General features: G+C 40.2%; 1 protein-coding gene across 1 annotated transcript in view; it reads right to left on the minus strand.

Moving 5' to 3' along the window:
• Positions 1-12,200, minus strand: part of LOC126068286 (collagen alpha-6(VI) chain-like) — a 119,967-nt gene that overhangs the window by 4,212 nt on the left and 103,555 nt on the right. Inside the window, exons 26-29 of the mRNA XM_049870746.1 lie at positions 7,450-7,512; positions 6,075-6,125; positions 3,980-4,015; positions 3,156-3,218 (exon numbers count right to left, since the gene is read on the minus strand). Coding sequence (XP_049726703.1) covers positions 3,156-3,218; positions 3,980-4,015; positions 6,075-6,125; positions 7,450-7,512 — 213 coding nt within the window. The remainder of the gene's footprint in view (positions 1-3,155; positions 3,219-3,979; positions 4,016-6,074; positions 6,126-7,449; positions 7,513-12,200) is intronic.

Consider the following 12,200-nt stretch of genomic DNA (forward strand, 5'->3'; position numbering starts at 1 on the left):
AATAGCAAACCAAGCAAAGTAAACCATCAACTTCTATGTAGAAAATCAATTCATAATACTTAAAACTTAAAAATCAAGAAGTAGCATGATATCTAGAAGCACATTGTCAATTTCAAAACAATCAAGAACTGAAAGTTGTTTCTGAGAAGGAAATGGGAAGGGGTAGGGGAGTGGTTCTGATTATTGGTTGCTGTTGAGTTGGTTCCGAATCATGGTGACCCCATGTGTTATAGAGTAGAACTGCTCCATAGGGTTGAGGGAGCGCAGGGATTGCCATTTTTTCGTTTAACAAAACTTGTAAAATTATTTGACCCTTTAAAACAGTAGGTCTTAACCGGGGATGGTGGTGGTGGTAGATTTTGCTCCCCAGTGGACATTTGATAATTTCCTAGATAGAAGTTGATGGTTGACTTTGCTTAGTTTGCCATTTATCTAAGTCTTTCCGGAGACATTTTTGGTTGTCATAACTGGTGGGAGGGGGTTGTTACTGGCATCTAGTGGGTAGAGGTGAGGGATACTGCTAAATATCCTGTGATGTATAGGATAGCCCCTCATGGCAAAGAATTATCTGGCCCAAAATGTCAATAGTGCTGAGGTTGAGAGACCCTGCTTTAAACTATGTGCATGCATGAAGTTGATAAAAATATAGATACATACAAATATACATTTTTATACAAAATAAGACACATTAAATATCAAGGCAAACTTAAAAAATTGCTCCAGTTGATTAAAAAAAAATCAAGGTAAAGATGTAAAGAACTTAATCTAGGCAGATAGTCATTTCAAGAGAACTGAAGAGGTATGAAGAATTTAAGGCAAAGCTTTACCAAAATCTTCCAATGGAAACTTCAGCTCTTCCAAGGGGGCAACCTGGAATTTTTCACTATCTAAAACCTCAGCTTCAAATCCAAAAATACTCATGCAGAAGTAGAAAAACAGCTTGGTAGGTGAAATAACCAAGTTACAAACAGTGAAACAATGCCCAACATGGGGAAGAAAAATAGAAATTCAAATATTTCCAAAGGTCAAAAGTTCATAGGTTTTCAATTAGTTTATTGGTTTCTAAAAATGATTGTTGTGCCATTGAGGGGAGGGAACCCAAGGAACTGCTGAACCTGTCAGCATGTGTCTAGTGTCTACTTAATTAACAAGCCAAGGGAAGTGATCCAGAGGTATTTCAAGGCAAAGTGACATCTGGGTTAATTTGAAAATCTATTCCAAATTAATTTTCAAATTATATCAGGCTTCAATTTTTTTCCTTAGAGCATAATATTAAAGGCTAGCTATACAAAAACTAGTATGAGGAAAAGAATTCTAGGTGGAAAGCAATCCTCTTTGAGAGAAGGAGGTAGAAGAGAAATAAGAGTTTCCTTATTTTATCCATTTAAATCTTACTCCTAAAATCCACACAAATAATCTTTACACATAAAGCTCTTGTTACAGTCTGTAGGGAGACAAAAAAAAAACAAAAAAACAAAAAACACTAGATCAGAGTAAAATTAACTATGATGACAAAACTGGAAAACCATCCCAAATATAATTTTTATCAGACTTCTTTTTTTGTGCTAACTGCCATGATATTAAGACCAGATTCCATAATCAGTGTTGTTCTGAAGAAAAAAGACAGAGAATGTTTTGAGAGACAATTGCCATAAAATTGTCTCTTCAATAAAACAGCCAACTCACATAAACGTGGTCTAAGTTATACAAAGAGTCAGCAAATCTAAGAAATCCATTCTTAACCCGATGGGGCCCAAGGCAAGCCTGGGATACGGATGCCTGTGAGATGTACCGGAGACTTGTTTCCTCCAAGCCATCCAAGCATTAGGCGATATCTAAGCCCCTCCATAAAGACATATTTGGTTACAACATAAGTGGAGACTTCCTCACAAAAACTCAAGAGATACGCTCTTGAGCTAACCAAGGAGAGGACCTGTCAGTGTACACCTTATTAAAAATAGTTTCAATAAACCTTGATATTGAAGACAAGATGCCAGTGGGCATTAGATTGCACAAAACCTGACAGGAAGAAGGGATCACACTAACCATATTTTGGCAGTGCAAAAACTGTTTTGCACCACTTAAAAAACAAACAAACAAACCTGTTGCTGTCGAGTTGATTCTGACTCATAGTGACCCTATAGGGCAGAGTAGAACTGCCCTGTAGGGTTTCCAAGGAGCAGCTGGTGGATTTGAACTGCTGACCTTTTGGTTAGCAGCATGAGCTCTTAACCACTGTGCCACCAGGGCTCCAACAAGGATCTCTTAAAAATTTGTTGTTGTTGTTGTTTTGTTTTAATTTCTAGTGGTTAGAATGGTACCTTGTCCTCGAAAAGTTGAATTTAGAACTACCATATGACCCTGCAATCCTAATCCTGGGTCTATGTCCTGAAGAAGTGAAAGCAGCAGTGCAAACAGCAATGTGAACACTGATGTTCATTGCACTACTTTTCACAATAGCCAAAAGGTGGAAATAACTGCAATGTCCATTAACAGATGAATGAATAAACAAAACGTGGTATATGCATACAATGGAATATTACTCAGCCATAAAAAAGAAATGAAGTCCTGATGCATGCCACAACATGGATGAACCTTGAAAACATTGTGCTGAGTGAAGTAAGTCGGTCACAAAAGGATCTCCCTTATATGAAATAAACAAATACCTAGAAACCAAAGAGTATTTAGTGGTTACCATGGGTGAGAGGGAGGAGGTATGGGGGAGCTTTTGCTTAGGGGGTATTGAGTTTATGTTAATACTAGTGGAATAATTTGGAAAAGGATTGTGATAATGGTCATACAACATAAAGAATGTAATCAATAGCACTGAATTATACATTAGAAATTGAATTGGCAAATGTTTTGTTGTGTATATTTTTACCACAATAAAAACCAAAGACAAACAAAAAAAGTCATGGTACTTTGGCAGCTAGAACAGGCGAATCTGTTCACTAACGAACAAATTCATGGACTGCTTGCCAGCACTGGGGGTAAGTAATATGCCGATTTCTCTTCCCCAGGTTGGTCTTACCAACAAGTAAGTACCATCTACAAGTCTTTGGGAACAAGTGACAACTCAAATGATTGTAAAACACATAAAGAAGGACTTCCCAAAGTAGCTGAGGTTGTAGACAGCTGGGATTTCAGAAGCTTACCGTTTTGCCTCTAGCTCCCTTGGGTCCAATTTCTCCTGGATCACCAGGGTCCCCAATCTCACCCTAAATAAGTTCAGAAAAATAAAACAAAATGATTATTATAATCAAACAAGCATATCTCAATTTTTTTTTAAACTGATCCAACATGAAGATCTTTGTTATATGTATTTCCGTCCTTAACAGTCTTCTTTGAAATGTCTTTTTTTGTTGTTGTTGTTTTGTATTTTCTAGCCTTACGGAGCACGCAGCATCCTCATTGCTTTACTTTTCTGGCTCTCCAACTAGAACACAGGCTCCATGGCGACATGAACTGTGCCCTTTATTTTGTCCCCTGTCCCTAACCCAGGACTGGCATTTACTTAGCTCAGAAGTGAAAGCATTAAGTTAAAGGACACCCCTGCTAACTTATTATCTGAAGGTGTGTTACAAACACATTGGGGAAAACCAGCCAGGCAAAATCAGACAAACTGAGTTTTCTTCACATTTAACTTTCCTTTGAGCAAAGAAGAAAATATGTACAACAGAGGGGAAGGTGTATATCAGAGGAGAGAAAAATTTTTTAAAATTATTTTTCTCCCTTTACCCATGAGCTAAAAATGGAAATGGAATTTTTTTTTAATTATACACTTGTAAACAAATGCATGATCTTAAAACATGAAAAAAAAAATAGCCTGCTTCTTTCTTCCCTCTTTCCCTCCAGAAAGGTAGAATATTTATTATAATGAGCTATCCTTTTATTGTTCTAGGGTACGTTTCAGAACTTCAGGCTGATAAGTGAGCAAGCTTTTCTGAGTGATCTCTAGCTAATACAAAGCACACAGTACCTTAGGTCCACTTTCTCCAGGGAATCCTTCTGGGCCCTATAATTGACAGTAGGGAAGATTAACACATGCAACACATCACCCAGATACGTTCATAGTGATTTTAATTTTACCTGATACCTTGTTCGGTTTTAGTACTTCTGAACCAAAGAAGCGCCAAAACAATTGGAACCTGGTAATTGCATCTGCTATCTGAGAAACGAACCTCAATTTCTAAATTAAACTATTTGCTTAATTTCATCAAAATATCATGACGATCTAAGATAAGTGGCTAAGTGTCCACATCTGAGGAGTGATAAGTCGGCTCTCCTATTGTGGGCATATCACAAGTTAGGTAGGTGGTCATCTGCCCGTGTGCTTCTGAAACAGTCTGTAAAACACATTTCAGTGGAGCAACTTGGGGAGGCTACATAGTCTGACCACTGCCTGCCTGTCATTTTGTGGCTTGTGTGTTGTGATGCTGGAAGGTGTGCTACCAGTATTTCAAAAACCAGTAGGGTCACCCATGGTGGACGTGTTTTGGTGGAGTTTCCAGACTAAGACAGACTAGGAAGAAAGGCCTGGCAACCTACCTTCCAAAAAACAGCCAATGAAAACACTATGGATCACAACAGAACACTGTCTAGCTCTCTTGCCTTGGACATGCCATCAGGGGGGATCAATGGCTGGAGGAGGACATCATGAAGCAGAGAGCCAAAAAGGGTCAGGGAGACCCTTGGTGAGATGAATTGGCACAACAGCCACAACAATAGACCTGAACATGCTAGTGACCTTGAGGATGACACAGGACCAGGCAATGTTTCATTCTGTTGTACATTAAGGTCGCCATTAGTAGAAGTCTATGGCAGTTATTTATGGTCATTCATTTTCTGGTCCTGTGTTTACCTTCTTTTGGACAAAGTCTGAAGAGGTATGATCATCTCTATTTGGTAAATGTTTTCCTGATTACTAAAGTATTATATGCTCAAAAATATATAAAAACAAAAGAATAGAACAAAGAAACATCACCCAAATCTTACTACCCAGGATCGATCATTACAAATATTTTGCCATTCTTTCTTTTAGCTTTCTAAAATATATTTCAGCATAAATGGGAAAAATGATTTTCTAATTATAGATTTTTTTTGACATTGTCAAATAATTTCTCCACTTCATTATAAATTTTTATATACATTCCATTTAAAGGATATCTAATATTCCAATGCTATAGGCTATTTAGTATTTCCTCTATCATGGGATATATAAGTTGTTTTCAATTATTCCCTATTTTAGTGAACATTTCACTGGACATTTATTTTTTATTTTTTGGTTTATTTTTCCAGATAGCTTCTTGCATCATTTCTATTGGGATTTCACTTGGAATTACACTGATCCTTTGTATAAGCTTTAGACTTTCAAACAAGAATTTGGTGTGCCTCTCCATTTATTCAAGTTTTCTTTTCTATCTCAGTAAATCTTTGTTATAGGCCTCGTTTATTTTTCAGAAAGGGTGTTCTTAACTATGTTATACTTTTGTTGATGTTGTAATTATGGTTGTTTTTTTTAAATTACGATTTCTAAGTGATTATTGTTGGTAGAGAGAAATCACTGGCTTTGGTACATTTATCTGTCTTACTTCCAGACACTTAAATATTCACTGACAATATAAAATTACTTTTTGATGTAAAATTAAAAGTGTTTATTTTTAAGTTACCACTTGGCCCAATGTATTCAGGAAAGTCCTGCAAAACCTCTCATGGATGGCTGGAGCCAACACTATAAAAGAACGCCACATCTTGGAATGCCTCCCTGAGTAAGCTCAAGCACACAGCTGCTAGGATTACATGTTCTGTTCAGTCTGGAACAAGTCAGGCCCTGGCCACACACCTCTGCAAAACGCCAAATTCATTTTCAAGTTTCAATCATTGCCTGTACCTTAAACCAGCAGGCGATTTTCTCCCACATCACATTCTCCACAGGGTACCAGCAAAGAAATTATCAAAATATCAAGACAGTCTTATTCACTATCTGCCTTTTTTTTTTCTCTTAAATGTGGCAAACAAACAAGCAACAACAACAAAAAATGGAAAATGGCCAGCTTCTAGCAGCTGTAACTTACTTTTTCTCCTTTAGTTCCAACTCTACCACTACCTGGACTGCCATCGTGCCCCTGTAAACAAAGCAATGGGTTACAAACATCCCAGACTCAGAAAAAGGCAGATGCACTCACAAGAGGACTTTGATTAGGGGAAACTAGGGGTGGGGTCCTCCCTCTAGGGTATGCCACCGACATTTTGTGATAGTGACACTAAAGACAACTGTCAGTAACAGATACAATGTACTGCCCCTTAGTATTTTCATCTGTAAAACTGAAAAAATACTTACTCATAGTATTGTTTGGAAACACTGGTGGCGTAGTGGTTAAGTGCTACAGCTGCTAACCAAAAGGTTGGCCGTTCGAATCCACCAGGTGCTCCTTGGAAACCCTGTGGGGCAGTTCTACTCTGTCCTATAGGGTCGCTGTGAGTCAGAATCGACTCAACGGCAATGAGTTTGGTTTGGTTTTTTGGTTCATGGTGTTGTTATTGGGATTAAATGAGATAATATCAGGCATATAGTAATTTCTTAATAAAAGGAGCTAGTAGTATTATCTTTTGGGGATAACATGTGTATTCCATACCTTAGCTCTATTTATCAGTTTGTTAGATCAAAATACCAAAACCAAAAGCCAGTTGCCATCGAGTCAATTCTGACTCATAGTGATCCTTTGGTTAGCAGCCAGGCTCTTAACAACTGCACCACCAGGGCTAACCAAAAGGTCAGCAGTTCAAACCCACCAGCCATTCCTTGGAAACCTTATGGGGCAGTTCTACTGTGTCCTATAAGGTTGCTATGAGTCAGAATTGACTTGACAGTGAAAGGTTTGGGTTTTTTGAAATGCCTGGGCATTGACTACTGCCTGACCTATGCCGGAGGCCTTAATGAGAAGCCCTGAGCATTGGTGGAAGGATGGGTCTCTGATGAAGAGATTCTGATGTGACAAAAGATTGGAAGAAGTGTTATGGGGTACTGATGTCAAGTTTTGTCCATTTTACAATTTGGCTTCTAGAGCATCCCAGCCATGCTGTTTTGTACCAGGAAACTGCCCCCTTGGGAAGGCTGGCCACTGGCCAAGGAACTAAGCCAAGACAAGGATGATATGCCCCTCAATTTCTAGAAAACTGTAAGGCTAAACTGGGATAACCCATTGCTGTCAAGTCAATTCTGACTCTTAGCAACCCTATAGAACAGACTAGAACTGCCCCATAGGGCTTCCAAGGAGCACCTAGTGGATTAGAACCACCAACATTTTGGTTAGCAGCTGTAGTACTTAGCCACTACACCACAAACTGGGATAGTATCCTTAAAACTCTTTCAGAGAATCACACCAGGTATCGATCTATTGAACTAAAACATTCCAAGGGCCTGACTGAAAGTAGTGATAAAATGCAAACCGGCATTCCTCGAGGACCGGGCAAGCCAATATTTCCTTTATTCCCCAGATCTCCAGGTTCTCCCTGTTAAAGAGAACAATCAAATATGTCCTCAGTTAGGTTGTTACTATAATGGAAATCAGACAAAATGGCAGTGAGACAGCATTCAACCACATCTATGTGCATCACACACGCAACGACAACGGGTCTGGGCTGGGCATGTTACACGAGAAGAACTGCAGCTGTTGGCCTGTGAGGTCTCTCAGTTGACAGCTGAAGCCTTAGTCTGATTTATTGTTTAGTGCAAGTTGCCATGTTAGCAGCCCAGTGACCCGAACCACACCCTTGGAAAGGTCTTACCAGGGCTCGAGGAGGAAGCGCTGTATTGTTTAACAAAACACTAACTAAACTGTTTCTTATGACCATCCATGCAAATCATCTGGCCGCTGCAAAGACAGCAGGTTTATTCATCCAATTTTAAGTGTGAATAAAGATACCCGAGGGAGTATGACATCCCTGGCAAGAGTCACTGACTTCTTACTGGAAGAGCATCTACTGTGGGCTGTAAATCAACCTCAGTGTTACATTTAGGAAGTTCCAGCTATGTAGGAAAAAGTAACCCAGACTTATTTTTTAACAAAGGGTGGTTAACTCCTTTAAAAAAAAAAGAAAAAAACTTTTAATTTTTGAGTAGTTTTAGATTTTCAGAAAAGGTAGTACAGAGAATTCCCATATACCCAGACCCAGTTTCCTCCATTGTTAACATCACAGTGATTACATTGGTATGGCACATTTGTCATAGCAAATGAACCAATACTGATCCATTATTCCTAACTAATGCCCATACTTTATGCACATTTTCTTAGTTTTTACCTAATACCAGGGGCGGATTAACCAGTAGACATAGTATGCACAGCTGACAGTAAGCAAGGTAACCAAACCAAACTCCTTGCCGTTGAGTCGATTCTGATTCAGAATGATCCTACGGGACAGAGTAGTGCTGCCCCATAGGGTTTCCAAGGAGCAGCTGGTGGATTTGAACTGCCAACCCTTGTTAGCAGCCGAGCTTTTAACCACTGTGCTACCAGGGATCCGTAAGCAAGGCAGGCAGGGCTTCGTTGTGTTTGCTTACTAATTTGCAGTGCGTGATTTCACCTGGGTGATGTGGTGAAACCCAGGTGAAACTGTGCACTACAGATAAGAAAGTAAACACAAGTAAGCCCTGCCTACCCAGAAGGTCAGCGAGAAAGAGGAAGACCCTCAAAAAGATGGTTTGACACAGTGGCTGCAACAATGGGCTCAAGCCTAACAACAATTGTTATGCTTGACTGGGCAGTGTTTCGTTCTGTTGTACACAGGGTCGCTATGAGTCGGAACCAACTTGACGACACGTAACAACAACAACCTTGCTTATTGGGTAATCTGTCCCTGCCTAATGTCCTTTTTCAGTTCCAGGATCCTCACCACACTGCATTTAGTTATCTCCTTAGGTCCCTCTAGACTGTGACAGTTTCTCAGACTTCCCTTGTTTCTGATAACCTTGATAGTTTTGAAGAGTACTGATCAGGTATTTTGTAGAATGTTCCTTAATTAGGGATTGTCTGATGTTTCCTCGTGATCAGACTAGGGTTATAGGTTTTTGAGAGGAAGACCACAGAGGCGAATTGCCATTCTCATCCCATCATGACCAAGTGTACATACCATCAATGTGGCTTATCGTTATTGATGTTGACCTTGATCACCTGGTGGAGATTGTGTTTGTCAAGTTCCTCCACTGTAAAGTTACCCCTTCCCACACACACTTTCCATACTGTACTCTTTTGAAGGAAGAGTGTGGAAGTGTGTGTGCAGTCCACTCTGAAGGGGGGTGGGGAGTGGTTAACTCCTTTTATAAAGATAGAAAGGCAACGATTAGTGTGAGAGGTACAAATGGACAAGTGTCTACCAGCAACTGCACTCTAGGGGTGAAAGAGAGTAGAGTTCCATGGAGAGGCTACAGGAGATCATCTTCCCTGAAGCCCATCTTTCAGGGCAGTGATTCTCCAAGTATGTTCTGGTGACCACCTGTTCCACAATCACCTGGGGTTCATGTGTAAAGGGAAATTCCTGGACTCCATGGGAACAGGTTTCTGGTAGCTTCTCAGCTGATTCTTAAGCACGCTGAAGTTTACCGATGTCTACTTTAAGAAAGAGAAACAAGGGAAGCTAGGTGACTTGTCCAAGATCAAATGTGTGATTATTGGTAGAGTCAGGCATTGAGCCCAGGGTTAATGGCTGAGTTGCTTGCCTCGCTGGTAACTTGAGTAAGCTAGGGATATGGCTTTTGGGTTCACCTCAGTTATGATGAGCCTAGAGGCTTCTGTCCATTCTGGAGCTGCCCAGAGGGTTCAGGTTTGCTTTGGAATGCTTGCCTCCCAAAATCTTGCCCCTTCCCTTGAAAAGCCCTTTTTATTAATAATGACCTTTCTTGGCACAAATACCTTGTTCATGTTTGACCTCCTACCATGCTCTCACCTCTACCCAGCTCTAGGCTCCCTCTAGCCTTGTCTACCCCTCTTTTGGTCTCTTCTGTTACACCCTGTGGAGTCCTTCATTTCACATGCAAACCTTCTCTATACTCTCATGATGTGTGATACATCTTTCCTAACTGTAATAAAAACTTGATTCTCGCAGTGACACCACTCCTCTGCACTTTTCTCCATAGTTTGGGTTGGGGGGGAGCTCTTCCTCCCAGTTCCTCAGCCTTTCAAGGCCAGAAGGCAGCATTTTCTCTGCTCTAAACTTTCATTTATAGACAATTATTGCTACACAATATGCCCTAGCAATTCCTTCATTTTTAAGGTGTCTGTCCTTGTCATCCATGTATCCGATTTCATCCTCTAACCAACTACTCAACTGTCTTTGCAACATTCAACTGCCGGCTTCCACCATTTCAGCCATTGCTCACAGTTCTCCACTACAAAGCTAACCCCTCTTCTTATGCCCTCAATCTTATCCTCTCTGTCTAGAAATATCTCCATTAATTCTCTATTTTTTATAACATCTTCAACTTCTTTTTTCACCCTGGTTTTCTCTTCTCTCCTCATAAACACACTGCAGTCAATCCTATCACTGAAAACAAATACCTACCTCTAATCTTTCCTGAAGTCCTGGGGACACAGTCATTAAGGGCTTGGCTGCTAACCAAAAGGTCAGCAGTTTGAATTCACCAGCTGCTCCTCGGAAACACTATGGGGGCAGTTCTATTCTGTCCTGTAGGGTTGCCATGAGTCGGAATCGATTTGAAAGGAACAGGTTTGGTTTTTGGTTTAATCTTTCCTAGACCTTGCCAATGCTAGTAGATAATGCCCTCCTCTTTCCTTCTCTTTAAAGCCTGGTTTCTCCATAGTTTATATACCTGTATCCATTTCCTTCCCACTTACACATTGTTCAGTTCCTTGCAGTTTGCTTGCCCTTCTGTCTCCTCCCTTTAACTGTCACTCTTTTATTCTTTGGAGGGTCTTAGCAACCAGATGTGATGGTTTCTCCTTGCTTCCTCTCCTTAACTTTCTGTACCAGTTGATACTCTTGACCTCTCCTTCTTGAAATCTCCTCAGCATGCTCTTCTGTTTCTTCTCCTTCCTAATAATTCACCATATGGTTTCTTCTCACCTTTCTAACAAGTAGGTGTTACCAAGAGGTTTTTATTTTTTTATTCAAATGACTCCAAAACTGTATCTTCAGCCAGCCCTGAACTCTTTGTTACCCCCCCTAAAACTAAGTGGTTTTCTTTGCCCTTAAACCCTCATAACTTTCTTATTTCCATGACAGCATTATCGCTCATGCTGGAAGCCCCAAGTCATCTAGCATTCTTCCTTTGCCTCAGGTCCCTATTGAAAGAATCCTACTAAATCATCACAAGCCCCGCCTGCCCCACTCTATTAAGTCACCCCAACACTGCTTATCCTGAAGACTGTAAGGCCATAACAACTGGCTTCCTAACTTCAAAATATCTCTACACTGGACTGTCTATTTAAAATCTTCTAAATATCTGGCTATGTTAATATATGTCATTCAAAAAGTTTAAATAGCACTGTACTGGCACAGTCGTTAAGAGCTATAGCTGCTAACTGAAAAGTCGGCAGTTCGAATTTACCAGCCGCATCTTGGAAACCTTATGGGGCAGTTCTACTCTGTCCTATAGGGTCGCTATGAGTTGGAATCGACTGGACGAGAATGGGTTTGTTTTTTTTTCTGTCCTGGTTACTGGATAAAGTCAGTCACCATGGGTTTTCTCGTTCTATTATTAACCAGCTAGAGAGGATCATTTTTCATTCCTCAAATACTCCCACCCAGGATTTTCTAAGTCCATGCCTTCCTTCACACTATTTCTTTTACCTGGAATTCCTCATCATTTCCTATATCTACTTGTCAAAATCCTTCTTATCTTCCAAGTCCGTGTCCTCTATGATGTCTGTTCCTCCAACTCCCAAATTAGCACTTTAAACCTCCATTTCAGCCCTTTATCCCAGCCTACTTTATATCATAGGTCATAGTCCTGAAACTATTCCAGATTCTGTGGGAGATGATTCCATGTCATATTTAACATTATGTTGATGTTGTTGTTAGGTGCCATCAAGTTGGTTCCCACTCATAGCAACCCTATGTACAACAGAATGAACATCACCCAGTCCTGTGCCATCCTTACAGTTGTTGCAATGTTTGAACCCATTGTTGCAGCCACTGTGTCAGTTCATCTTGTTGAGGGTTTTCCTCTTTTTCACTGATCCTCT

Source organism: Elephas maximus, chromosome 27, assembly GCF_024166365.1.
Source record: "Elephas maximus indicus isolate mEleMax1 chromosome 27, mEleMax1 primary haplotype, whole genome shotgun sequence".
NCBI classification, from domain to species: domain Eukaryota; kingdom Metazoa; phylum Chordata; class Mammalia; order Proboscidea; family Elephantidae; genus Elephas; species Elephas maximus.